The sequence below is a fragment of the Gavialis gangeticus genome, unplaced genomic scaffold (assembly GCF_001723915.1).
Source record: "Gavialis gangeticus isolate Ggan-Ray unplaced genomic scaffold, GavGan_comp1, whole genome shotgun sequence".
Lineage (NCBI taxonomy): Eukaryota > Metazoa > Chordata > Crocodylia > Gavialidae > Gavialis > Gavialis gangeticus.
Genome location: NW_017729017.1, coordinates 11,796,107 through 11,809,567, shown reverse-complemented (window position 1 = coordinate 11,809,567; position 13,461 = coordinate 11,796,107). Strand labels below are relative to the sequence as shown.

The window sequence follows — 13,461 nt, the reverse complement described above, 5'->3', positions numbered from 1 at the left end:
TCGGCCCGCGGCGGGCCCGAGCGCCCTGCTCCGCGGGGAGCGCCCCAGCCCCGCTCGGACCCCACGCCTCAGGCACCCTGGGCCCGAGCAATGGCCCCGGGCGTCCTACCGAGCGGGTGCTCCCTGGGCGCGACCCCGACCCCAAGGGCCCGCGGCGCTGGCCGGGCGGGCACTCACACGGCTCCGTTCCGGAAGCCCTTGAGGGCCGCAAGCGCGGTGTGGTAGCGGCGCCGCTGCAGCAGGGAGTTGACAGTGTAGAGAAGGGTCCGGAGCAGCACCCGAGCTCCCTCCATGGCTGCCCCGGGCCCAACGCTAGGCAAGAGCACCTTCACACCGCGTCCGCCGGAGATACGCGCGCCGGCTGCGGGAGTTCCGCGTTCGCCGGGAGTCAGCGCCATGTCTCACCCTATTGGCCATCTCACCTGTCCATCAAACCTCCTGATTGACAGAAACCTCGAGCCTGCCCCTTCAAACCGAAAATCATCCTATAATGTAGGGCGGGGTGGCTACGCTGCAGCCAATCGTAGGCCTCTCTCTCGCGCTCGCTCTCTCTCCCCCGCTCCCTCCTCACGCTCGGTTTCTATTGGCTGCAGCGCAAGGCGGCGAAGTTGCAGTTGGTGCCGGGTGTGCGCAGCACGGGGGTTGAGGTTGTGGGACGGCGGCGAAATCCCAGCCCCGGTCTTAGGTGCATCCACCTGTCCCTACCGCTCCGGGGGAAGGAGACGAGCTGCCTCGTTCAATCAGACCTCGGCTCTGTCCGGCCTTGTCTCGTGTCCCCTTGATGCTGCCCAGTACTAGCCGTCACTGAAGGATGCCTGGGAAGGAGCAGTACAGCATGCCCAGGGGAAACTCCAACCCCTAGGGGGCTCCTTAGACTTACACTCCGGAAGAGTTTGCATCTCTCACCAAAAATCTAATTTTAAATATGTGTTAGGTTTAAATCAGAATCATAGAGCAGAAGAAAGGCCTGATCATCTGGTCCATCCCCCTGCCACAGACAGGATCATCTTTGTCCAAACTGGCCTATCCAAATCCATTGTCTAACCCCCTGGCTGTGAACTGTACCCAGCCTGTGGGCCTTCCCAGGGTTGGGAAATTTGGTTGGGGGGGGATGGTGACAGCACTACAATCCCTCTCCAGATACCAAGTATCCACACCCAGTGTGACTAGATGCAGCCCCAGCTGTTGTCATGCAGCTGGTTTGGACCCAGGCTAATGCCTGGTAGCTGGACGGGACAGCTAAGGCTGGGCCTGCCTCACAAGGCTAGATCCAGGCTCTGCCAGGCCCTACTGTGTAACCACATTGGGCTTGGGACATTCCCACATGGCTGTATCAGGCCCCAGCTGAGCCTGCCCCATGCACTGGATCAGGCCCATGTAAGGAGCTGGCACCACTCATCTGGCCTGTGAGACAAAAAGTTGGGGCACCAGTGGTCTAAAACTGCATAGTGAATCCTGACACAGTCATAAGACATAACACCTTAACCTGCTGCAGGTAAAGCAGGGAGACAACAGTGGCCAATGTCCTCCTGCTGCGAGGATTGTTAATATACACTTGAAAGATCCAAGAAAGAGAGCTATACTCGCAACTACAGAAGAAGGTAACTCCCCACTCCCTCCACAGTCTGTACCAACCTGACTGTTAGTGGGTGTTCCTAAAGCTGATTAAATATTTAAAAAAATTGACTTCCCCTGTGGGTGTTTTCTCTCTTGCCATGACTTGATGGGAGTTAATTCAAACCACGGCAAGCAGACAAACTCGATATTTCTTAATTACGGTCAAAGTCAGCCTTCTTATACCTTTTATTCTCTAATCGCTTCTTTATCAGGCTGCTCGCTTATTCTCTAAAACAGTGAAACCCATAGATAGACTATTAGGCAAAAAAACTCCAGGTGACCATGCCCTTACTGTGGACCTCCTTACTGGAGGACACAAAAGCAGGACTAATCATTAATAAGTCACCTTAGTTTGGGCTTCTGCTTGGGCTTAGCTTGGGCTTCTGCCCCCTTTTGTTTGTGCTACAAATAAATTGTCCCAGTCTATTTGTTACTCATCCAGAATTGGCCAACAGTTCATTAAAAAAAAAGTCTTTAATTAAAGTCCATCTACCTGTTCCTGGGTGTAGACAGTCTGATCTCTAGTTGTGGCTTTACTTAGCCACTTCTCAAAATATGCACAAGGGAGATTCCACTCCCTGGATCCTTTCGTGCCTCCGCATGAATTCAGCTCTGTCACTTTCTAGTCTCAGGCATCCAGATCTCTTCATTTGCCTTCCGGGGATTGGTACAGCAAAACGTCATCTGGCACCAGTGGTTGATGTCATCTCCTCCGGTGTCCCTCTGCTGCTCCAGTAGGTTTCTTTCCTTCTCTTAATTACAATAACAGGGTCATGGGCTCCCTTTTACACTGACCAAAAGGTAAAATTCCTTCCTGACTCCAAATATGGCAATCAGTCTGACCCTGAACTGAGGGGCAAGACCCCCTAGACAGAAATCTCTAGGTTTAAGTCTCAGCAGGCGCATGGACATACCCTAGTTAAAATCCCCAGCCTTGGCTGAAGCCAGTACCCAATGCTTCTAGGGAAGGTGGAGGTGGGAAAAAAACAAACCCTGACTGTTATAGCAACAGGAGGGGAGGATTCCTTCCCAGCTTTTGTGGCAGCCAGCAAAGCCCAGAAACATGGGAAGTATCCATAACAGAGTATAGATACAGCTCCTTTCAGATCATCTCTGACCAAGAGAAGAAGTTGTTCTGGCTATCCAATCTAAACCTACTTAAACCTACTTTGCTGTACCTTCAAACCATGGGCCCACACCCTATTCTCTACAACAAAAAAGCAGAATGTACTGTCTTTAATTATCTAAGTATCCCCTTGTTCTTACACAGAGAAGGATTAAATAGGAACACTTGATTTACCTTCATTATTGTGCACATTTAGAAGTAAAATAGATTAAGGAGCACATGCCAATTATTCATCTCCTCTGAGTAGTTCCAGTATCTTTCAGTCACTTTTTATCTGAAAGCTTTTATTCCCATATCCCTAATAATTTTTACTGCATATCTCTTTACCCCTTTGATTAAATCCAGTAATGGAGTCCTGTCTAGGACTGGTCAACATAGTGAGAGGTGAAAATAGCCTTTTCTTCTGGAGCTGCCAATTCACTGACCAGTATCAGACTATACTACCAGATGGGCTTTGCTGCAATTGGTTGTCATGGAGTCCCCCTCTGGTGGGTGTTCGCTCAGGACCCCTGTGACCTTGTATGGTCTTTGGAAGTACCCCCGGAAGGCATCACTTCTAGAGTATCAGAGGAACCTGCCTCCTTATCACTCTGATACCCTGTTCTTTTGGTCCCTCCCTTTTCCCGGATATCTGTGGCCCCAACTAAAAGAGCTAGTTCAGTTTTTCCATTACTTAACTTTCAATAATTAATTCATTACAAAAATCTTTACACAAAATATTAACTAATTAAAGATTCTATGTTTTATGTCAGGGGTCCTCAAGCCCCATCCCACAAGCCAAATGCAGCCTGTTGAACCATGGCATCTGGACTATAGGACTCCCCATGAGCTGGGAAATTTTGTGGTGAGGAAGTAGTGGTAATTAAAATTTCCATACTTGCACCATTGCCAAAGTCCTGCATGGCCAGATTGGGTCTGTGCCAGGCTGTTGCCACACAGCCAGATTGGACCCAGACTGTTCATGCACAGCCAGATTGGGCCCCTGTTGCACCCACCCCACAAGCTGGATCAGGCTCACTGGCTGGATCTAGCCTGCCAGCAGATCTGGCATAGCCCATCCAGGGCAAAAAGTTTGGGTACCACTATTTTATCAAGTATCTGTTCTGTAGATCTTTCAAGGCAGCACAGAGACATCTAGTGACTGAACAGAATAACTGAAAATAGACATCATTAGATCTGTAGCAGGCAACCATTGATCCTCTCAATCATGGTGTACACAGTAAGAAGTCTAGTCAGAAGCCTGATGAATCTGTGTTGCTGACAAGCCCAATTCGAGAGTGATTGTAAATGTCCATGAGAGATTGGGTCTTTTGTATGTATACCCTTCAGACTGGACAGTTTGACTCTAGTGGCAAAATGCTATGGTGCAATGTGAGGTAGTATGCCTAATTGTAGTTTTATAAAGGTATAGCTCTTCCACCTTTTTCAGGATTAGGTCACCAATAATAACAAGATTTCAATTACCAGTTTATTCTAGTGGTGATCCCGATTCTTGCCTGCCATGCCTTTGATGGAAAGAATTTTATTTATTTTTAATTGGGAGGGATGGATTTAGACACCACTGTATAACCTGAATATGTTAATTTATCTTGTAGCACTGAACTCTTGAAACCTTCCTCCAAGTCTATGGAAATTCTGCAATTCTTATTATAAAAACTCAGGGATCAGTTTTTTTCTTTTAAGTGTCTTGTATTATTTAAATTATGTAAAATTTTTTTTTTTTTTAAGTAGTTCAGAATTTTCTTCTCCAATTCCTAACAGATAGTTTCTTTAGACTCTGGTAACTACAATGCCCAGTCTTAAAAAAAACAGGATAAACAACAAAACGAGAAGAAACCCTTTTCAGATGAAGTTGCTTAGTACGCTCATCTCCTAGGGATACGTCTATCAAATAATGAAAGTGTTTCCGACGTCTCTCCCAACTATCTGTGTTGGGGCTTCAATTTTTAGAGTCTGCAATGTTCACTATTCTCCAACTCACTTTTGGTTCTTTTGTTTTTCCCAACATAAAACGTAAAAAAAAGGTTTTACTTGTTTCTGCTGGGCTCCCATATTCTCCATATAGTTATCCTCTTTTTGTCCCTTGTTTTACATCAATGTCTTCAGCTGGAGCCTCTCTCTGGCCAATAAGACTCCTCAGTCTCCCAGCCAGCTGCCTGTTGGCTCTCCATCACTTCAAGCGTCCCACCTGCTCCCTTGGGCTTCTCTCTCCACCACATCACTCTTCTCACCTTCATCCAGGTCTCTCCTTGTCTCCGCCTTTCTCTGGGGCAATTCTAACTTCACGGAGCAGTAACTCAAACGCGCGGCTCCCAGCGAACTCTCCTCTCCTTTGCTGGCTCCTGCCCATTCTTGGGCAGCATTGGAATTGTCCTCTTTTCTTCCTCACACAGAAATACTCTTTTTCACCCACCATGCTTGAAGTTTCAATACCAAAGTGGAGGAAGGTTTTTAATTCCTATGCACTGGGATTTTGCTCAGTCACGTAATCTACCTTGGGGCTCTGCCTCCCCTACACCCTGTCCTAGCGCCAACCCAATGTTATCCATCAGGTAAGTAGGGCCACCTGCATGCCCACAGCATCCTTAAATACTTGGTGCACAATGCATCTAAGCCAGAAGCCACAATTCATCAGTGCCCATAGACTACCTGGCTATCTCTGTACAGTGTCCTATCTCTTGGACAGGGCTTTCTCCTGCATGCTCAGTTACTTGGAATTGTATGATTCTCTGGCCTCTCTGGAGATGGGAGTGGGGTGGGGAGGGGGGGAGAGAGATTTTTCTCTGCTTCCTTTCTCCACTCATAGTTAGATGTCTTCTTTATTCCCTTTTCAGGATGACCTGGGCTTCCCAGCAGCTTGTCAGGTCCCACTGCCACTCTAGTCCATCAGGAAGCCACTCTGCAGGTGAGTTTGAAGGCTCTCCTGAGTCTTCATCTGTAGGAAGCCTCCATAGGTTGCCTCTGCTTGCCCCTTGCCAGGGCAATCCCCTCTGGAAGACAGCTGTCTCCTTTTGTCTTCTGCTTCCAGGCCCTGTGCTCTGGTGGCAGGCCTGTCTTTATGCTGCAGTTGGCCTCCACCCAGCCAGCCAGAGCCAGCTCATGTCACTAAAAGCGTGCTAGGAATGGAGCCAGGGGTTTCCCCAGGTGTTGGGATGCCTTGCATGCCAGAAAGCTGCCGGGCTGGGGTTCCCCCAGAACTCCTGGTTTGTTGGAGGTCACGGCAGCTCCTGTCTGACTGCCACAGTGACAAAGCTTGTTACAAGTTTCACAGATTCATATGTTGCCTGAGTTGGAGTCCAAATTTATAGCAAGCTGCTTTCTTCTTTCTTGCTTTGCTTCTATCCTCTAGATCAAAGCTGCTTCATGCTTCATGTTGAGCTGCACCTAGTTCCAGATATTCCCTTGAGACTGGACGGGATTCTGCACATTCCTCCCAGCTTCCTTCTTTGGTGTTGAATGACTACATATAATTTTTTCACATCATAGTATCACCATAGAGGGTAACCCAGCTTTTTGGAGCCATCTTGAATCTCACTATACAAAATATTTTTGGGGTATGGTCTTTTCCCATTATCCTGACATGGCAGATCCATTGCAACCTCCTCTTGATAGTGTTTTCTAAGTGTGTCAGGCCTAAACACTCCAGTACCTTTGGGCATTTTTTGTTGCATGTGCTGCCGATGAAGTGCTGGATGCTTTTAATTAGTGAGCTGCGCTAATTAAAAGTGCCTGGCACTGCATTGGGAGCACATGTATCACCGGTGCAGTGCTCTTCCACGCTGAGAAAATGGCAGTGGTGTGCTTTGAATTAAAGCACATTGAACATGTTTTAGTTCAAAGCGCACAGCCATTTTCTCATCACAGAGGCATGCTGTGTTGACGATATTGTGATGCATGGGGCTGCCAAAGTGCGTCAATTTACAAGCTCCATCAGACTTGATTATTTGAGTCTGCCCTGACATGCTAGAGTGTCAGAATAGGCTCCTTGCATGTGTGTAAGTGCCCTCTGTGTTTGGTATTCTGTCTTTCCACTTCAGTTTCAGGATATTATGCAGACATCTCATGTGGAAGCCGTTCAATCTCTTGATGTGCCTAGCATATGTAGTCCATATTTTTTAATCATAAAGCAGGGATGATGGTACACAAGTCTCGTAGATTTGCATCTTCACCTTAGCTGATAGCTTGCTGTTATTCCATGCACATTTCTGTAATACAACTAGTGCAGTGGTTTTCAACCTGTGCAGCATTCCTTGATAGGTCATCAGGGGTTCTGCAAAGAGATTGGAGATAATGGCAGAGCAGGCTGGGAAGCAGTGCACTGTCATTGCTGGGCCAGGTCACCTGGGTCCAGCTCTCAGAGCCACGGAACAAGGGGTCGGGGTACTGAAACAGACAAAATATGAAAAAGTTGCATGATGTTAGGAATTTTGAAAACCACTGATAGTGATAACTGCATGCATCTAACTTTGGCATACTTACTTTTGAACACTGCCATTGCAAATTCTAACTTCATATTAAAATATTATATTCAGTGTTTGATCTGGGTAGTTCAACAATACATCACAATGGATGTACCTTATATAATTGCACTGGTGTGACTTACTAGAAGCTGGTGTAAAAGTTAACCCTGAAAAAATCAGGAGTAAAAATTAGTTCAAGTTACTTCAGTGTAGGGGTCATATGTCTTCTTCTATTCTGGAGTAGCCATTTGCTCACTGCAAACAGGCTATCGCCAATTCTCCTGGCAACTCAGTGATGATGCTCTGTAATAGTGCCTACGGGCAATCTCCCCCTAGAGAAATGGTTGCCTGTCCATTCCAGATGCTGGAGTAACTTATATTAGTGTATAAAAGTGATCTAAAATACACTTAGTGGTGTCCAGACCACAAATTATGCCTTAATTTTGTCTTATTAATACAGACAAGGCCACAATGTATGGCAACATATGTGGGACAATACCATGTGTTTAGTAGTATTTGAATGTAATAAAACCTATGCTGTACATGAGGCCTAAGTGCTGAACCAGCAAATTGCAGCCTGAGGGCCAGAGGGTACATTTTTGGATTTATAGTGTTCATATTTTGCCTTTGGACAATCATTTTTACCCTATCCCTAAAAGAACCAAGTGAGGAAAAAGCAGATCAACTGCATGCTTCTATTACTTGAACTAACCAACAACCTCCCTTCATTCAAGAAAATACAAGTACCAGCAAATATTCTGAACCTGGGCATTTAGTTTTATTGATAGTATCTATAACGGATATTGTGAAGGTCGATGGAAGATCCTGCTGCACGCCTTGTCACACGGCTGGACATTACCTTCCTTATCCACCAAATACTGGTTCTGTTGAAATGAGTGGATTTTTCACCAGTGACTTCAGTATGACTAGTTTATGATATCATAAGGAATCTGGGTTTTTTACCAAAAGTATGTCCGCATTACATTCTGCAACATGGGGTAGAGTTAACAAACTTACATAATAACAGACGCACTTTAGTGTGGAAGGAAAAAATGTAGACAAAAAACTCTATGTTATAATGAACTTAAGGCTGAAATTGTACATTTGTAACTTCTCAATACATAACATTATCAGGATTTTGAATTTATCCTCCAACCAAACAGCATGCAGTGTAAAGTGGAAGGTAGGCCTGTTGAAACCTTCTGTATAAAGGTCAGAGGGGAGAGCAACAGGGGGATTGTCAAAGTAGACATCTGCTATCGGCCACCAAACCAGAAGTAAGTGGGCAAGGCCTTCTTTAAACAAATGATGGAAGTTTCCAAATTGCAGGACCTGGTTCTTATGAGGGACTTTAATAACCGTGACACCTGTGGGGAGGCAAACTCAGCAGTGCACAGGCAGTCTAGCAAATTCTTGGAGTGTGTTTGGGTTAACTTTTTGGTGCAGATGGTAAGGAGACCACCTACGGAGAAAGCTCTTCTCAACTTGCTGCTCACAAGCAGAGAGGATCCAGTCAAGTAAGTGTAAGTAGAAGGTAACTTGTGATAGTGACCACAAAATGATCAGGAAGGAAGGGAGGGAGGGAAGGAGGCAGGGAGAGAGAGGAGTAGCAGAATAAAGATACTCGATTAAAAAAGTAGATTTTAACAACCTCAGGGAATTGGTGATCAGGATCCCCACAGAGAGGCAAGTCTGAGGGGAAAAGGAGTCCACAACAGAAGACCAGTCTGGCTAGATAGCGATCTCTTCAATGAGTTGAAATGCAAAAAAAAAAAAAAAAAAAGTCCTACAGAAAACAGAAATGTGATCATATTACTAGGGAAGAGTATAAAAGTATTGCACAGGCAAGTACGGAGAAAATTAGGAAAGCCAAGGCATGATTTGAGATGCAACTGCCACACTTCTTAATGTTTGCCTTGTGGATATTCTTGAAGCGTTTCCTCTGGCCCCCTCATATCCTTTGGCTGAGTTGGGAGTATAGTTATTGTTTTGGTAAATGTACATCAGGCATGAGCACACAATGTCCTATCCACTGCAATTGATGTTGAATAATCAACACTTCCATACTGATGTTATAAGCATTGGTGAGGACACTGGCATTTGTGCAATGACCCTCCCACTTTACGCAAAGGATCTTTTGGAGGCAGCGCTGGTGATGGCATTCCAGGTTTTCTAGAAGGCTCCTGTAGATCATACATGCTTTACAACTGTAGAGAAAAGTTGGGATTACCACAGCTTTATACAGTAGGAGCTTTGTTCAAGTCCTGATGTCATGATCATTGAACACATGATGATTCAGTCTTCCGAAGGAAGAGCTGGCACATTAGATCCTGTACTAAATCTTCTTGTGGATGTTGGCCTTCCTGAGAGATAGATGCCAAGGTATAGAGTGTTCAACATTTTACAGCTCCTGTCCATCAATGAGAATCTTTGTTGGGGAAGTTCACAGACCTAGAGCAAGTTGGTGAAGCACCTTTGTTTTTCCAATGTTTAGGGTCAGTCCCAGGCACTGGTATGCTTGAGAAGCAGTTAAGGGTCATTTGTATGTCCTCCTCAGTATGAGCAACAACAGCATAATCATCAGCGTATTGAAGTTCCACAATCAAGGCTGAAGTAACTTTAGTTTTGGCATGGAGGCAATAGAGATTGAACAGGTCCCCATCCATCCTAAACTTGATGCTGATGCCATGTGGCAGATACTTATGGATGAGCATGCTGATGATCTCAAGAAAGATGGAAAGCTCCGTGGGTAGCCAAACTTTGATAAGATCTTCCATAAAGTGTCAGGGTTAACAGAGTTGAAGGCTTCTACCAAATCAATAAAGGCCATATACAGTTCCTGGTGTCATTCTCAGCATTTTTCCTGGATCTGCTGGGCCGCAAAAATCATGTCCATGGTGCCTCTCAATGGTCTGAAGCTGCATTGAGACTCAGGAAGAATTTCTTCAGCAAGAGAGAGCAGTTGGTTCAGCAGAATTCAAGCAAGGATATTCCCAACAATGGAGAGGAAGGCAATACACCTTGATAGTTTCCACAGTCCAAGGGCTTATCTCTCTTTTTAAAAATGGTGACAATATTGGCATTCTTAGGTCAGTGGGAATTTTGTGTTCCAGATTTTGAGAAACAGTGTATTCTCAATTTTTGAGAAACTTCTTGCTCATAGTTTTCCCACCAACTTTGAAGACCTCAGCTGGTATGCCATTGTCCCAGGACGCAAGAATACTCACTGGCAGCGAGGAAAACAACACGTGGAGGGTGGAACACAGAACCCACGCAGCTCGTCAGCCACCTGTTTATTCAGCTGCAGCCGGCTGGTGATGTCACTGCTGAATGCCGGCCGACTCAGATAAAAATGGCGGTGAACGCTGCGGAGCCGGCGAGAGGAGGGAGAGTGCTGCTGCCGAGGTCCCTACAGCAGAGCTGAGTGAAGGCACAGGACCCAGAGAACAGGAATGGCTGGGACAGAAGCAAAGAGGAAGCAGAGGAGCATCTCAACGACGCTGTGGAGCCGGTGGCAGAAGGACGCCTGGATCCCGAGAGATCCGACCCGAGAGAGAGGGATGGCGAGGAGTCCAGGGAGGAGTGCCACTGGAGGGAACATCGCCGCTGGATCGGGAGGTGCCTTAGAGTAGGCAGGGAACTGGTGCCTAAGGGGATGAGGCAGCCAGTGTCCCGGTGAAGTGCGGGGGGGTAGTTAAAAGGGCAGTACGCCCGGTTTTGTGTTCAGACTTCCTTTTATTTTCTTGTTGATTTTGGTTTGACCCCAGGCCCCGAGGGGTATAGGTGGGCAACCGACCCGCACTGTGAGCCAGATAGTGTTGGGAGGGGCCCAGGCAAAACCCGGTTGTGGGTCCTAGGAGCAAAACACTGATCAGTTCGTTGCTGCTACACAGGAGGCGTGAGGCCGGGGTGTAGGGGTGGCAGAGCCCTGAGAACAACCGCTGCGAGGAACGTTAGGGTTAACAAACACGCCTGATGAACAGCCCCGAACACTGAGGTCATCAAGTCGTGGCAGGAAAGCACGTGGTCAAGGATTCGGGCAGAAGTCACCAGCTCAGGGAGAAGTGCGAGCCCAGGAGGTGTGTAACGTCTATCACCCGAGCAAGAGAGGCACAAGAGCGGCTAGTTGAGTCCCGGCGGCGACAGCCATCAAGGCCAGAAGTTTTGTTGTTCTTCATCTGTCTTATTGGCTGGTAGACTTCTTCAGATGTTGGTGGACTGGCAAGTATTTACCTTATTGGATATTGCAGGATGGATTTGATGGTTTCATTAGTCACTGTTGATTCTTAGTTCAGCTTTTGGTAGTGCTCCTTCCAGCAGTTGCTGATGGACTCATTGTCTGTGAGGAGTGGACTGCTATCTTTAGTTCCAAGTGGGGTGAGTCTTCAAGAGCTTGGTCTATACACAGCTTTGATTGCACTGATGTTCCGCTTGTCATGATTGTCAATTGTTGGATTTCTTTTGCCTTTCTTCCCACCATTTATTTTTGATTCCTCAAATCTTCCTCTGGGCTTCAGCTTTAAGCCGTCAAAAAGTTCCCTGATTCTGACTGGTTGTGGGATGGTTTTGCCAGTTACAGGAAGCTTTTCTCTTCCGACTGAGAAGGGCTTTGATCTCAATGTTGTTTTTGTCAAACCAGTCCTGATGGTGTCAGGTGATACAGCCAATTGACTCTGTGCAGACCTCATGGATGGTCTCTTTTAGAGCTTGCCAGTCTTCCTCAACACAAATATGTCAATATCTACAAGTATGTCAAAAGTAAAAGGAAGACCAAAGAAATCCTAGATCCCTTATAGAATGCAGAAGGCAATCTAGTTACAGATAATGCACAGAAGGCTGAAGTATTGATGTCTTTTATACTTCAGTTTTCACAAACACGGGCAGCTACCAGATGATAAGCATAGGCAGCAGCAAAGATAGGGAAGGAGATAAACAGCTTAGAGTAGTGGAAGAACAGGTTAGGGATTGCTTAGAGAAGCTAGAATCTTTCAAGAGAGCAGGGCAGGATGGGATGCACTTTAGATTATTGAAGGGATTGGCTGAGGTAATTTCATAGCCATTAAGCTATCCTCTTTGAGAATATGTGGGGGTTAGGTGAGGTCCCAGATTACTGAAAAAGGGCAAAGATAGTGCTCATTTTTTTAAAAAAGGGAAGAAGCATCTTGGGAACTATAGACTAGTCAGTCTGACCTTGATACCTGGAAAGATCGTGGAACAGGTCCTGAAAGAATCTATTGTGAAGCACCTAGACTAGAGGAAAACAACATGATCAGGAACAACCAGCCTGGATTCACCAAGAGCAAGTGATACCCAACCAACCTGATTTCCTTCTATACTAAGGTGATAGGCTATATGAATTGACTTAGCAAGGTGTTTGAAACTCTCTCCCATGACACTTCTGTTAACAAAATACGGAAATAAGGAGTACATGAAAGCACTGTAATGTGGCTACATAACTGGTTGGATCATCGTGGTCAGTGAATAGTCATTAGTGGTTCAGTGTCTAATTGGGAGGAGGTCTGAGGTGGGGCTCCCCTGGGGCCTGTCCTGGGTCTGGTATTTTTTGACATTTTCTTTATTTTGACCATGGGTGGCCAAACTGTGGCATGTCTGCCACTTGCAGCACGGGCAGCCTCTGTGCCTGGCGCACAACAGATCAGGGAGGGGACAGGCAGCACAGCAGCAGATAGGGCAGGAAGCAGAAAGCAAAGCAGAAAATTTGGAGAGGGAGTATAGGGAAGGAAAAAGGCAAAGCAGCAGATCAGGCGGATTGTGTCAGCAGAGGCGTTGGCGCAGGGCAAGGGCAGGGTCGTGAGGCTCCACCGGGCTCGAGCTCCCGGGGTTGCTCCGCGCCGCGGACCAGCACTGCAGGGAGCGGACACAGCCCAGCCCGGAGCCCCTGCCAGGGCCTGCTCGACAGCTCGGTTCGGGGGCCACCGTGCCTGCGACAGGCGGTGCCTCCGGGCCAGGCCGAGCTCTGGCTCATTCACCAGCCCCACCCCGGGTAGCGAGCAAAGCCCGCGGACCGCGGCTCCAGGCGGCGTCTCGCCAAGGCCTGGCGTGCGCGTTAGGGCCGGGGACGGGTGCGGCTCTGCGCTCGGCTCCCCCTGGCGGCCGCCGCCGCCCTTCCCACAATGCCCGTTCAGGCTGCGGGGTCCCGGCCGCCGCGGCTCCAAGATGGCGCAGGCGATATTCGAGGCCCTGGAAGGTAACGGGGCGCGGGCGGGGCCGGCCCGGCCGGGAGCGCGGCGGCAGCGC

The 13,461-nt window shown here is 47.4% G+C and overlaps 2 protein-coding genes and 1 long non-coding RNA gene across 3 annotated transcripts in view; 2 read left to right on the top strand and 1 right to left on the bottom strand.

The window, feature by feature from the left end:
* PXMP4 (peroxisomal membrane protein 4) overlaps positions 1 to 413 on the bottom strand; it is a 13,147-nt gene extending 12,734 nt beyond the window's left edge. Inside the window, exon 1 of the mRNA XM_019513104.1 lies at positions 178 to 413. Within this exon, the coding sequence (XP_019368649.1) occupies positions 178 to 398 (221 nt within the window). The 5' untranslated portion in view covers positions 399 to 413. The remainder of the gene's footprint in view (positions 1 to 177) is intronic.
* LOC109294647 overlaps positions 1 to 8,923 on the top strand; it is a 23,923-nt gene extending 15,000 nt beyond the window's left edge. The window contains exons 3-4 of the long non-coding RNA XR_002096593.1: positions 5,600 to 5,602; positions 8,912 to 8,923. This is a non-coding gene — a long non-coding RNA (uncharacterized LOC109294647). The remainder of the gene's footprint in view (positions 1 to 5,599; positions 5,603 to 8,911) is intronic.
* Positions 8,924 to 13,307: 4,384 nt separating this feature from the next.
* The window catches only part of ZNF341 (zinc finger protein 341), an 85,268-nt gene continuing 85,114 nt past the window's right edge, over positions 13,308 to 13,461 (top strand). Inside the window, exon 1 of the mRNA XM_019513103.1 lies at positions 13,308 to 13,411. Within this exon, the coding sequence (XP_019368648.1) occupies positions 13,381 to 13,411 (31 nt within the window). The 5' untranslated portion in view covers positions 13,308 to 13,380. The remainder of the gene's footprint in view (positions 13,412 to 13,461) is intronic.